This window comes from Hippocampus zosterae, chromosome 12 (genome assembly GCF_025434085.1).
Source record: "Hippocampus zosterae strain Florida chromosome 12, ASM2543408v3, whole genome shotgun sequence".
In the NCBI taxonomy this organism is placed as follows: Eukaryota; Metazoa; Chordata; class Actinopteri; order Syngnathiformes; family Syngnathidae; genus Hippocampus; species Hippocampus zosterae.
The window spans coordinates 21,380,034-21,393,177 of NC_067462.1; the positions used below are offsets into that span (position 1 = coordinate 21,380,034).

Sequence of the window (13,144 nt, forward strand, 5' to 3'; positions counted from 1 at the left end):
CAATTTCACATCCAAGCACCACATTTGTTGAATCAAGAAATCACAGAAACAGAATCTGGGGGACTAAGTAGGCTACAAGCTCTCAAGAAACCAACGCATCATGCCACGAGTCGAAGAAATTCAAGAAGAAATTAGAAAAAAAGTTATTGAAATCTATAAGTCTGGAAAAGACTACAAAGCCATTTCCAAGAGACTGGGGTTTTAGAAAATCACTGTCTAAGTCATTATCCACTAATGGAGAAAACTGGGATCAGTCTCAAACTTTCCCAGGAGTGGTCAACCAGCTAAAATTACTGCAACAGTGTGACGACGACTCATCCAGGAGCTTGCAAACGAACCTAGAACAACACCCAAAGAATTCCAGACCTCACTGGCCTAACAACTTCAGATCAGTGTTCATGACTCTTTCATAAGAAAGTCACTGGCCAAAAATGACATCCATGGGAGAGTTACCAGGAGAAAAACACTGCTGTCCAAAAAGAACACAAAAAAAAGCCAGTGGCAAAAAGACATATTGATGATCCTCAAAACGTTTGCAAAAACATTCTGTGGACTGACAGGTCAAAAACTGAACTTTTTGTAAGATGTGCAGATGTCTGATGAAAAGAACATTATGCCAACAGTGAAGCATGGTGGTGGCAGTGTAATGGTCTGTGATGCTTTTCTGTCTCCAGACCACGACAACTTGCTGTGATTGATGGGACAATGAATTCTGCTGTCTGCCAGAAAATCTGGAAGGAGAACGTCTGAGAATCAGCAAGCGCTCTTGGATCATGCAACAGTACAACGATCTGAAACACACCAGCAAGTCCACCTCTGGGGGAAGAAAAAAAAACACGGGCGAGTGGCCAAGTCAAAGTCCTGATTTGAATCCAATTGAGATGCTGCGCAGTGAGATGCTAGAAAACCCTGCAACATGGCAGAGTTGAAACAATTCTGCAAAGAAGAGTGAGACACAATTCCTCCAGAGCGACGTGAATGACTCGGCGCCAATTATTTCAAACGCTTCATTTAAGTTATTGCTGCCAAGCATGGCACAACCCATTATTAGGTTCAGTGGGCAATTACTTTTTCACAGAGGGTCAGAGAGGTTTGGATTTTTTTTTTTTGGTGCCTTAATAAATTAAATTGGCAGTCAGAATTTACATTTTGTATTTCGTTGGGTTGCCTCTGTGTGATATTAACATTGTTTTTATGAACTGAAATGTTAGTGTGGGATAAATATAAAAATCAGGAAGGGGCAAATACTTTTTCACGGAACTGTATGTGTCATTAGATGTTATCAAAGTAGCAGTACGTCTGTTTTGTTGTTTTGTCAATGGTGAACCTTTTCTTGCACATGTATGACAGTTAAGCATGTGGGCTTAAGAAAAAGCAAAAAATGAATTTTTTTCAGGCCCATCAATCAGTCCAGTTTCTATGCTACTGATCTACATTCTGGTGGTAGGGAACTGCAGTCAATCCCAGCTGACTTCACTGATACATTCAATCACATGCAACATACAGACCAGTGGTTCTGAACCTGGGTTCGATCGAATACTAGGGGTTTGGTGAATTGGTCTCAGGGCTTCGACGGAGCCTCTGCCATGCAGGTTAAGACACACCGACCCAAGATGTCAATTAGTTATGACACGCCGCCTGACCATCGCTGGCTGCAGATGATCACATGACATTGTTTGTCTAATCAGTGCTGCGGGAAATTTAGTTCGCTCAGTAGTCACCGTGTGACTGTCATGATATAATGTCATACAATTTTTAAAAAACTACACATTTACCATCTAATTTTATTGACTTTTTTTCTGTTTTTAATAAATGTGCTCTTTAATGTCTGGAATTTGTAAAAAAAACATTTTTATTTTTCACTTAGAGGTCGGTGAACGTGCATATGAACTGGTTGGGTTCGGTACCTCGAACAATGCTAAGAACCACTGATTTAGACACACAACCATTCACACCTCTGAACAATTTCAAGTCTTTAATTAACGTCATGTGTACATTTTTGGAATGTGGGAGAAAAATTGGTTTCTGCAGAAAACCAACACTATATGCAATCTCTAAACCGAGACATGGCACATCTTCTGACCGTGTGAAATGTTAATCACTACTTCACCCTGCAGCCTTTTATGGAAATTTAATCCAGTAAATTTGCAAAGTAAATTTAACTGGGCTCCTTGAGGGAACAACATGGAATTTTGAACACTTGAAAACAACATTTAAAGCCAGCGTTCGCTTGCTATGGTTTCTTTAGCTAAAAGTACATCTTAAGATAATTTACCTGTCCCACCACATGTTTCCCATTAATGAAGGCTTCAAAGCCACACACTGCTGCATATTCGTCCAAAGGGAAGACATACTTCGCTTCAATGGGCACGTTCCTCTGATTAGTATACCTTTGGAAGATGATGACCTACAAAAAGCATAAAATAAATGTCTGTCTTCCAGGATGCTGCAACCTGAAGACATACTGTATAAATAAAAAGTGAGTATGAGTGAAAGTGAAAGTGAAAATGCTCTGACATGTGAGAGCAAATCCATCAACTTGCACTTCACGTGTACACCCAGCAGGGGGAGCTGCTGCCCTGAGCTGTCCAGCAGTCCTGAAGTCATGTCGTTCAAGGGGTTGTTTATGCTTCCAATACCTGCATCATCATCAGGAAGTACCACTTGGAAAATCACGCGCGCGCGCACACACACACACACACACACACACACACACACACACACACACACACACACACACACACACACACACACACACACACAATGTCATGATCACCCCTCCTGAGCGTTGCAGGCAATGCCAGCATATTTAAATAAGACCTCTATTTACTGTGCAAAGATCACACTGGCCTACAGAAGGAGTTGTTCTCATCCATTGCACTCCTTTGTTAAGATAAATACTTTCCAATGCAGCTCGATGACATGCACGCTTGCCGTGGGGATGGTAGGATGGTCCATTAAGTCTTCTATCAGTTTGGGAGTTGTTACTGTAGTAAAAACTTGTGCTCAGCTTCTTTGCCAACTGATCCTGAGAGAAAACTCTTGGCGAAGGAACTTTTACTGCCAATTAGGAGCAATGCTACAATAGCAACCTTTGTGAACGTCGCCCCTGAGGTTCTGCAGCGTGAAACCACTTTTGCATTTTTATTTATTTATTTTACAGCGTTAGCACCTTGAATAGAAACAGCAACGAATATCATCTTATGGAAATGAGAGCTCATGATATATATATGTTTTTAAAGAGAAGACACTTAAGGGTGACCTACTAATGACTCCTTCAAATGAAAAAAATAAATAAAATATTAGTGACTACATCGCAAAACTAAGCAAGTGCTGCACAGTGCTCACCTGGATCAGCAGGGGGCAGACAAGACTCAGCCGACGTGTCTATCGTTGGGTTGAAAGGCTTCAGTTGGTCTCCATCAATGCTGAACTGGACAACATATTTCAGCTTGACCTGATCCGGACTGTACACCACATACTCATCACCCTGGAGCATGGAATGGAAAAAAATGGCTTCAGTCATATTTGAACCATAAACCTTCACTCTAAATGGAATTAGATTGAGATGTCATTGTCACAACACAGAACGACATAGTTCCCCTTGCCTTACCGCAACCATAGCAGTTCAGCTACGTTAATTATTGAGGAAATTAATATCTATCCATCCATTTCCTGTGTTGCTTATCCCTACTAAGCCAGTGGATGAGCTGGAGCCTATTCCAGTTGACTATGGGCGAGAGGCGGGATACACCCTGATTTAGTCGCTAGTCTATCAAGGGCACACAGACAAAGCAACATTCACACCTAAGGGCAATTTAGAGTCTACATTTAACCGAGAAGGAAATTAGTTTTTAGAATGTGGGAGGAAACAGAATGGGGAGAAAAGTCACGCAATAATGGGGAGAACATGCAACCTCCACATAGGATGGCCAGAACCTGGAGCCTGGATTTGACGCACATTTGTGATCTCTCAAGCCAACTCTATCATGTATCATCTGCATGTGGAGGTCTGTTTGGTGTTTTGCATCCTTGACCTCCCGTCAGACATGAACAAATCAGTTTCTTCTTCTACCATCATATCAGTGACCCTCTCGCATGCCGGATTTCAGAATCAGAATCATAATCACCTTTATTGGCCAAGTATGTAGAACACACAAGGAATTTGTCTCCGTTATAACACGCTGCATTAGTATCATCGTAAACAAGGACATGACAAATAGGTATGCAAGGACATTTTGTAATGTAAGTGAGAAAATGTGCAAAAGTATCAAGCAGAGCTAAAGTGATCAGTGGTAGAATACAATACGATAACAGTTTGTACAGTTGGTGCAGAAAATCATTGAACCATTTTAGAGTGACCAGTAGCAGTATTTGTAGTACAAGAAGAGTGACTACATCAGTGACTGTTTAGGGAGTTAATGGCTAGAGGGAAGAAGCTGTTTAAGTGTCTGCTGGCTTTGGTGCGCATGGATCTGTAGCGCCTGCCTGAGGGGAGTAGCTGGAAAAGGTGGTGGGCAGGGTGCGGGGGATCCAGGAGGATTTTCCGTGCTCGTCTTGATTCTTGCAGTATGCAAGTCCTCAAGTCCTCAATAAGAAAAGCTGCTTCGATTGGCCATTAAACAATAATTTAAACAATATTGGCCATTAAAGAATACTATATGGGGGTTAAAAAAATCTATATCCGTTGAGCTCAGAATCTGTCTCCCTGCACTTCGAACAAACCCACTAAAATCACATTATGCCCTCTGCGCCACAAAAAACAAAAACAAAAATACATTACAGCAGCTGAAAGCAGGCCCTCGGTCAGCTGGAATGTCCAGCATGGCTAAATTCCCAAACACACTAAAGGTTTGCACCTGCACGAAAATCAAGATGCACCAGTTTTTACGTCGAGTACATGCGCACCGTCTACGAAAACAGAGCCCACAAAGCCCAAAAAGGAAAAATGTGATGCTCGGCAGAGTGGAAAAGGAACAGAGGAAAATGCTGTCTCGCTGCTCAGTAAAATATGGTTGCACAGAACAATATACCGTAAGCAATATTTGAAGGAAAAAAATAAAATTTACCAAGCAGATGCTAATGGAAATTCACTTATTATTTTAGCTACACCCACACCACTGTAGCTCATTAAAATCTATAGAATACCGCCATTTCGTTCACCCTCCATTCTTTATTTTAGATACACAAGACAGTGGTTACTGTTATGCTTTTATCACCAGTAGGTCTACTACTCAAAACATAGCTTGTTTAATTTAATAACGTTTTAATGACAATGCCAGGAACAAATAAATTTGCTTAACAATGTTTACCTATTGTTATTCAAATGATGTGTTGAAATTTGAACAACTTCGAGACAAACAAGCCTCACAGGGCTAATTGTGTTCTGTTTTGGACATTCCACTGTGCAGCCAAATCGATAATTCGCTCATCATATGACTGTAAATCTAATGAGATGCATTGCAACGAGCTGTTAACACACAAATCTGCGTGTACAATAAAAATACTGGAACAGCATTAATGATTAACACCTTCAGACAAACTAAACTATTTAATCACACAGACAAAATTGCAGCCCTACCTCAAACTCTGAGTTAACCATCGCTGTGCGGCGGATGCCGTGTACACTGTTGTGTCCCTCCGGGGCCTGAGCCAGAGTGGGATCTCTCTGGTGAAGCTCCAGGCAGCGCCCCAGGGCCACGTCACACACCAGCAGCAGCCGAGAGCCGTCCGAGACGCTGGGCTTAGTGTACTTTATGCAGGTGCTATATGAAGGGTGGAGGAGGACATGCGTATGACGATGGTTTGTGAAGGTGAAATGATGAAACAATGCACAGCAGTCCAGGGCTGAAGAACAACATTTAAAGGAATTTTCTTAATGCTTACTGACCGCATGTGATCGCTGAAGTATATGCCATTTCCAAGACTGCCAGCATCTGTTCGTTCAATCCCATGACGTTCTACTCCAATACAAGGTAGCAGCAAACCACTAATAGGAGAGTGAAGGGCAAACAAACTGTTTGTTCTTGTTTTGGATTTTGATCAACTTATAAACTGTATTCAAGAAATGCTAATTACAATGAATATGAGAAAACTGAAATAAAAAAGGAGAAAGAATAACTATATATATATACAAACCAAAAGGTGTATAAATAGAAAAGTATATTATACATAAGGGTAAAAGTATTTGATGACATGTAGATTTTTCTTTTCTTCTTTGTTTTGAAAAATGATCAATTCAAATTGCTACATAATAAGGGGTAGGACTAGATAAGTTATTTACTTCTTCCTACTCCTTTGAGCATATAACTGTGATGTGTTTTTTCTTTTACCTACTTTCTAATTTTCCTTTCATAGTTTTTGTTTGACTTTTGTCAATCTATTATTATGTGTACTATATATGCTCAATAAACAAATAAACAAAACAAAACAAACATATCGATTGTTGGTTTGTAGAAAATGCCATCGGTGAAAATGAGCAAATAATGGATCCCCCCCCCCCCAAATGTATTTTTTAAGCACGTAATTACAGTATATTACACAGTCAAACAGCAGATCTTTAGAGAGACAGCCCGAAACATTGTCTCTTTTTAACCCTTTCAGGGACAATGGTTACGACAGCTTATCATGATACAAGGTTACAGGGCACGTGAAAGGGTAAACAGTATCATTACCTTTCTTCACTGCTCCCAGGTTGTGGCTTTTAAAGGTCCATAGAATGGATTGTATTAAAGTGCCGGTAAGAGTAAGGAGCTTACTATGCAGTGAATCATCTAAGATGCACAATTTGGCATATGTGTGTTGTGTGTGTACTGCCTATATGTGCATGTATGTGTTAGTCATGCTTAAACTCACCGGGACAGAATTCCAACAAAATTGCGGGCGCTGGAGGAGTGGAGGAGGGACTTGATGTTGCCGAGTTTGCCTTTAAAGGTCTGCAGCTCCACCGCTCTGCTGACACGTAACACCTGATTGATCTGCACAGATCTGAAAAAAGGCAAATAAGGTAGGCATTTACTTTACAGGTAGCTCTTGTGAATCAAAAGTAAGCTTTTATCAGCCTGCTGGGATCAATCAAGCCTGAAGCAGACCCACAGGAGCTGTGGCTGAAAAGGCCCCTGTGGAGATGAAACTGCAGAGCGTGGCTCCAAATCCTTGCGCTAGTCATCGATTGTGTTTCTCAGAAAAGCTTAAAATGCTGTGTGTTAAAGAAACTTACTACCATGAATGGCTATCCACAATAAGATGGGATGGACGACTGCACGCTTTGCACACAGATCTTTTGCTGAGCAACACCAACTAACAGACTGGCCAATCACGGCACAGCACTGGACAGAGATTCAGCAGTTTCTTGGTGGTGCTCCGATTTATTCAACGATACACTTTCTAATTTCAAAATGTGAGATATGTCTAACTGTTCAGATATGAGGGAGAGAGAGAGAGGGAGAGAGAGAGAGAGAGAGAGAGAGAGAGAGAGAGAGAGAGAGAGAGAGTAGCTTTTACAAATAACGTGCCCTGCGACTGACTGACAACCAGTTCAGGGTGTATTCTGTCTTTCGCCCGAAATCAGCTGGGATGGCTCCTGCATCACCGGCAATCATGTTCAGGATAAGCAGTGTTGAAAATGGCTGAATTTTACATGGAACAAATCTATTTTTAATGATCAATCTAGGGCGGCCCGGTCGACTGGTTAGTGTGTCGGCCTCACAGTGCAGAGGTGCAGGGTTTGATTCCGGCTCCGGGCTTCCTGTGTGGAGTTTGCATGTTCTAAGCGTGCCTGCATGGCATTTCTCCAGGTTTTCTCCCATATTCCAAAAAATCATGCCAGGTTAATGGAACATTCTAAATTTTCCCTTGGTGTAAGTATGACCACGCATGGTTGTATGTCTATGTGTGACCTGCGGTTGGCTGGCAACCACGTCAAGGTGTCCCCTGCCTCCTGCACGAAGAAGGCTGAGATAGGCTCCAGCATGCCCCATGACTTTTGTGGGTGTAAGCGGATCAGAAAATGGATGGATGAATAGATGATCAATGTATGCGGTTCTACACATAAAATAAATATGAACAATAACTCACGTGTATTTCAAAGTCCTCTAAACGTGGTTCACGATCCCTGCGGTGCTCTGCTGGTGCGTCTTTTTAAGTTTTTATGTTGGGGCGGGTTTTTTTCTTATGGGCGAGAAGATTATTGTAAAAACATGCCGTCTTTCATTTGATTTGAGAAGAGGTTCACCATTAGCGAATCAGAACAGAAAACTCAATGACCGTTTGTACACCGTATGCTATAAAAAAAAAAAGAACTACCGGTACATCATAATAGTGACACAAGCGATGATGGAACCGAGGTTAAAATAGCATGAAGGGCGGATCGACTGAAGATGAGAGTTTGCTTCAGCTTGAAAAAAATGACGTACTGACGATGATGGGTGCCCATCCTGCTGACGAATGACGAATGAAGGACTGGCAAAATTTTGTAAATCGCCCACCTTTGGCCATTTGCAACTTCTGAACATCATATATTGTTACCCTCATTAAGAGAAACTCACTGTACTGTTACTGTTGGTAGCAATAATTAAGCACACAATTACAATGGTGTTCGCTGATATTGCTAACTAAGCTAAAAGCTATGATGGCCAGTCCCTCCCACCCCCTCCAGCCCGCCCTGACAGCACTTGGTAGCTCCTTCAGCCAGAGACTGTTACACCCGCGCTGCAAGAAGGAGAGATACCGACGCTCATTCCTACCGACTGCTGTCAGGCTGCTGAATAAAAATAACAACAATAATAATAATAATAATAATAATAATAATAATTAAATGATGTGAAAGACAATTGTAAATAGCACTGCGATTTATCCATTTTGTGTTTATATTGCACTTAATTGAACGGTGTTTGTTGTTTTTTTTCTTCTTTCTTCTTTCTACCTACATTCTTGCTGTTGGAGGCTGTAAATTTGCCCAGTGTGGGACAAATAAAGTATATCTTATCTTATCTTATTCTCCTTCCTTCATCATCAGATTATGCGGTGGTTGACATTTGCTGTGCGATTTGGATGTTACTTTTGCTTTTATCTTGAGTTGTTTTGCATGATTTTCTTGTGGTGCTTTGTAGAATGGAATACATAAAACTTTCTCACCTGTCTTTGACCAGAGATGACACAGTGCGATATTCGCAGGAGCCAGGCTTGACTGTTTCAATGTTGCACCTCAGGGCGCGAAACTTGCCAACGCAGGAAGTGGCGGGGCTTCTCAGAGTCAGCTCACTCACGTTCAGGATGTCTCGAATAAGCTAGACAAGGAGGAGCAGTGAATCTCTTAACAGTCTTGATGAGAGCCGTGTGTGTGGCGGAGGAAAAAGTGCATTTTTTGGTGCATATGCGGTAGATGATTTTCTGAGTCATTTGACATGAAAAAATGAAACAAAGGAAGATCCTCAGTCCTTCAACAAATGTTTTTGGTGAATCTCAGTCATTCTTGTTTCAATTAGAACAACAGTGTGTAGTGACTGGACCTCCATAAATCTTATTAATGCTATGCTGGCATACAATGAGGAGTGCTGCCTCGCTCTCATTCATTTACGGGACTCACCCCTGCAGGAGGAGAGTTGGGTCCACATGTCACGTTTGGGGACGCTCAGCCTCCTTTGAACTTGGCTACTTGGACCCCACATTTCTCCCTCCTCACTTTTTCACATCTAACAAGACTGCAAAATATTTACCCTCGTTGATATTTATCGATTACACAGTGCAAACAAACATGACTCGTTCCCAGTTTTCAGTTTCAAGCTAGGTATAAGAGGCGTACAGTGCCGTGAAAAAGTATTCATACTCCCTGGTCTTATTCACATTCTGCGAGCATACAATCACAACCTTGAAGGTGTTTTATAGAGATTATATGTTAACACAAAGTTGAGCAATTGTGAAATGGAATGAAAAACCCCCAAAATGGTTTGCATTTTTACACAGCCATGTGTTTTCTGAAACACGTTAACACCAAAATAAAGAAATAAAAGTCCACCTATGTGTAATTTAACCTCAAGATAAATACACCTGTTCTGTGAAGGTATCAGTGGTACGTATCATAAATATTCCCTGCTCTGAACATCATCCAAAAATGGTAAAAGTATGGAACAACTGCAAAACTACCAAGACACAGACCGTACGTGCACCGAAACTGAGGGAGCGACCCAGGGGAACACTCTTGAGAGAAGCAGCCAAGAGGCCTATGGTCACTTGAAATCCACAGTCCAGTATGGAGAATGTGTCTATGGGACAACGATAAGTTGTGCGCTCCACAAATATGACGTTTATGGAAGGAAGAGTGGCTTGAGGAAAGACTCTGATGAACGATAGGCACAAAAAAAATATGTAGGGGACACCGCAGAAATGTGGCAGAAGGTGCTTTGGTCACATGAGACTAATTGTGGTCAATTTTTCAGAGGTACGTGTGGTGGAAAATTAACACTGCTCATCACCCTGAGCACCTCATCCACACTCTGAAACAAGGTGGTGGTAAAAATCATGCTGTGGGGATGATTTACTTCAGCAGGCACAGGAAAGGAAACTTGTCAGAGTTGATGGGAAGATGGATGGAGATATACACGGCAATCCTGCAAGAAGACCTGATCGAGGCTACAAAACATTTCAGAATGGGAAGGAGATTAATCTTCCAGCAAACCAATGTCTCCCAATGAAATGTGTGGAAGTAGTCTTACTTTGTGCACAAGTGGAACACATGCAAAATCATCATTGAATTCATGACCGGCCCATTTTCTTTGCACCACCATGTGCATCTAAATTAATCAGAATTCGTGTTAAATGACAGCTCTTGCTCACATAGCTCTAATTTGCATAAACCCCACAGCTTTTTCCCTAAAAAAGGGCCCCAGCTGGACAGATCTTAGCCAATGCACGAGAGTCGGCCCTAACATTTTTATAAGTTTCTTCCTCTTGATCCGAAAAGATCAGCATTATCGAAAAGCTTGCTCAACGTAGAAACTGATGACAAATAATAACATCATCAATAACTGTTAACCAATCTCAATGTTATATTAGAGAATGCTGCACACCAAACATGGATAGACAAATAAATAAAGTGCCCAAGAATAAACACACAATTTGTTAAAATAGATCATAAATATAGCGGAGCAAAAAGGTTTTTCTAAGTTGATAAAACTCAATTGACATTAGCGCTGGTGACCTCAGTGACAATGTACTGTATGTGTCTTTAATCTTCTTCACGGTGGACTGTAAATTACTCGAAAAGTTGTAAGATACAGAATTTGTAGCGTGCATATGTACTTGATGGATCTGAACACTTGGAAGTCTTGAATTAGTCAGGAAATGTCAGCGCTTCGATGGGTTTTCCGGCGATGGAACCAAAGGATTCCCATGCATTCTTCTCTTGAAAACACACACGTATAGTACATATGCACATTTACACACTTAAAAGGCATGACGTGATGAGAAGTGCACTTTGCTGTTATTAAATACATTGGTCAACTCATTCCAAAATTCATGATTTAAGTTACTGTTATTATTGTTAAAATAATTATGATTGGTTTTATTAATGACTCTTAGTTTCAATACGTTTGTGCATCTTGGGTAAAAGATGTGTGTTTGATGCTTATTCAAAAGTTGATTCATCTGAAAAGGTTTCATATTTAAGAATACTAACATATAGTGTACACGTGCAAAGATATTGATGAATCACAGATTTAAGTACATGTAGTGTTAGTGACCCTGAACATACATCGAATGACCCAGTCAAAGTCCACATCTAAAGTCTGTGGCAAGACTTGAAAACTGCTTTTCACAGATGTTCTCCATCCGATCTGGCTGAGCTTCATCATTTTTTTTGTCAAGAAGAATGGGCAAAAATGTCAATGTTTAGATGGGCAAAGTTGATAGTGACCTGCTCCGAAAGATGTGCAGCAGTCACGGCAGCATAACGTCGCTGTACAAAGTATTGAGGCAGGGGGACTGAATATAAATGTACACCACATCAGGTAAGAAACATGGCAAAATGTGAAAAAGTTCAAGGCGTGTGAACGCTTTTTCAAAGCACTGGATCTCAACCTCATGTCAGACAAACAAATGCCGATTATATGACTGAAAATGAAAAGACACAGACTGTTATTCTTAGCCAAGTATCCAAATTATGATCAATGGATCAGATAATGGATGGATGGCTTTATCACTTCTATCATTGCTCCTTTGTGTTTAAAATACATTTCACTTCAGAGTTGTAGGAATGGAAGTGAAACAATATTAAAGGGCATTTTGTAATGCACTGTAAATTTCCCCAGTGTGGGACAAACAAATGATATCTTATCTTATTTAATGCTATTGGTGAGCGTAGTCTTTTTTTTTCTTGCACAGTCTATAAATTTGACCTGTAAGGATCTAACATGTGACAATTAGAAAAAGTGAACCCATTATACGTGAATTGAGATGAAGGCAGCTAAATAAAAACATATAAATGGGTATATTCTTTGTTGTTGAAGGCTGTCAGTGTTTCAAATGTTCAAAAGCAGAAAAAGAACATGCTTGAGGGTATTTTTGTGAGTTCATCAAAGTAGTTTCGACAGGCTTCAGTAGCAGAAGAAAGCACAATCAAATTGAGGAGGCAAAATAAAACCCTTTTGGGCTGTGGTTTGTTACAAGCCGGCAATATTAATTACAATGGGTGGTTATCTGTTGCAGCAGTGTGAATTGTGGCCTGGAATACACTGAGCAAAACTCCACTTCTTAGTCTTATAATTGTTGTGTACTTATTTGTTTGTATGACACAAGGTGATCATGTGCATTTTGTAATACCTGACAGAGGTCCAGTTTTTCAGAGATAACCTTGGGACTGCAACCTCGACTGATATATTTGTGTGGCAGCAGGGCGTAGACTTCAAACAGAAGAGAGAATGCTGCGGCACTGTTGACTTCCTTCAGTTTCCTTTGCGCTTGAATCAACAATCCCTCAGCTCTGCTCACCTAATAACACAGACAGGATGGAACACAAGGACAGTGAATGTAGAATCTGTTTGACTTAATGTGGACTTGGCCTTTCTGTGTAGCGTTTGATTTTTGAAAACAAAATTACCGTATTTTCACGACTATTCGACGCACCGTACGGTTGGGCGCTGTCACGTTC

General features: G+C 40.9%; 1 protein-coding gene across 1 annotated transcript in view; it reads right to left on the reverse strand.

The window, feature by feature from the left end:
• The window catches only part of parp4 (poly (ADP-ribose) polymerase family, member 4), a 106,416-nt gene that overhangs the window by 67,429 nt on the left and 25,843 nt on the right, over positions 1-13,144 (reverse strand). The window contains 8 exon segments of the mRNA XM_052081954.1: positions 2,276-2,407; positions 2,518-2,663; positions 3,349-3,490; positions 5,582-5,765; positions 5,891-5,989; positions 6,856-6,987; positions 9,136-9,287; positions 12,817-12,984. Of these exon segments, the coding sequence (XP_051937914.1) occupies positions 2,276-2,407; positions 2,518-2,663; positions 3,349-3,490; positions 5,582-5,765; positions 5,891-5,989; positions 6,856-6,987; positions 9,136-9,287; positions 12,817-12,984 (1,155 nt within the window).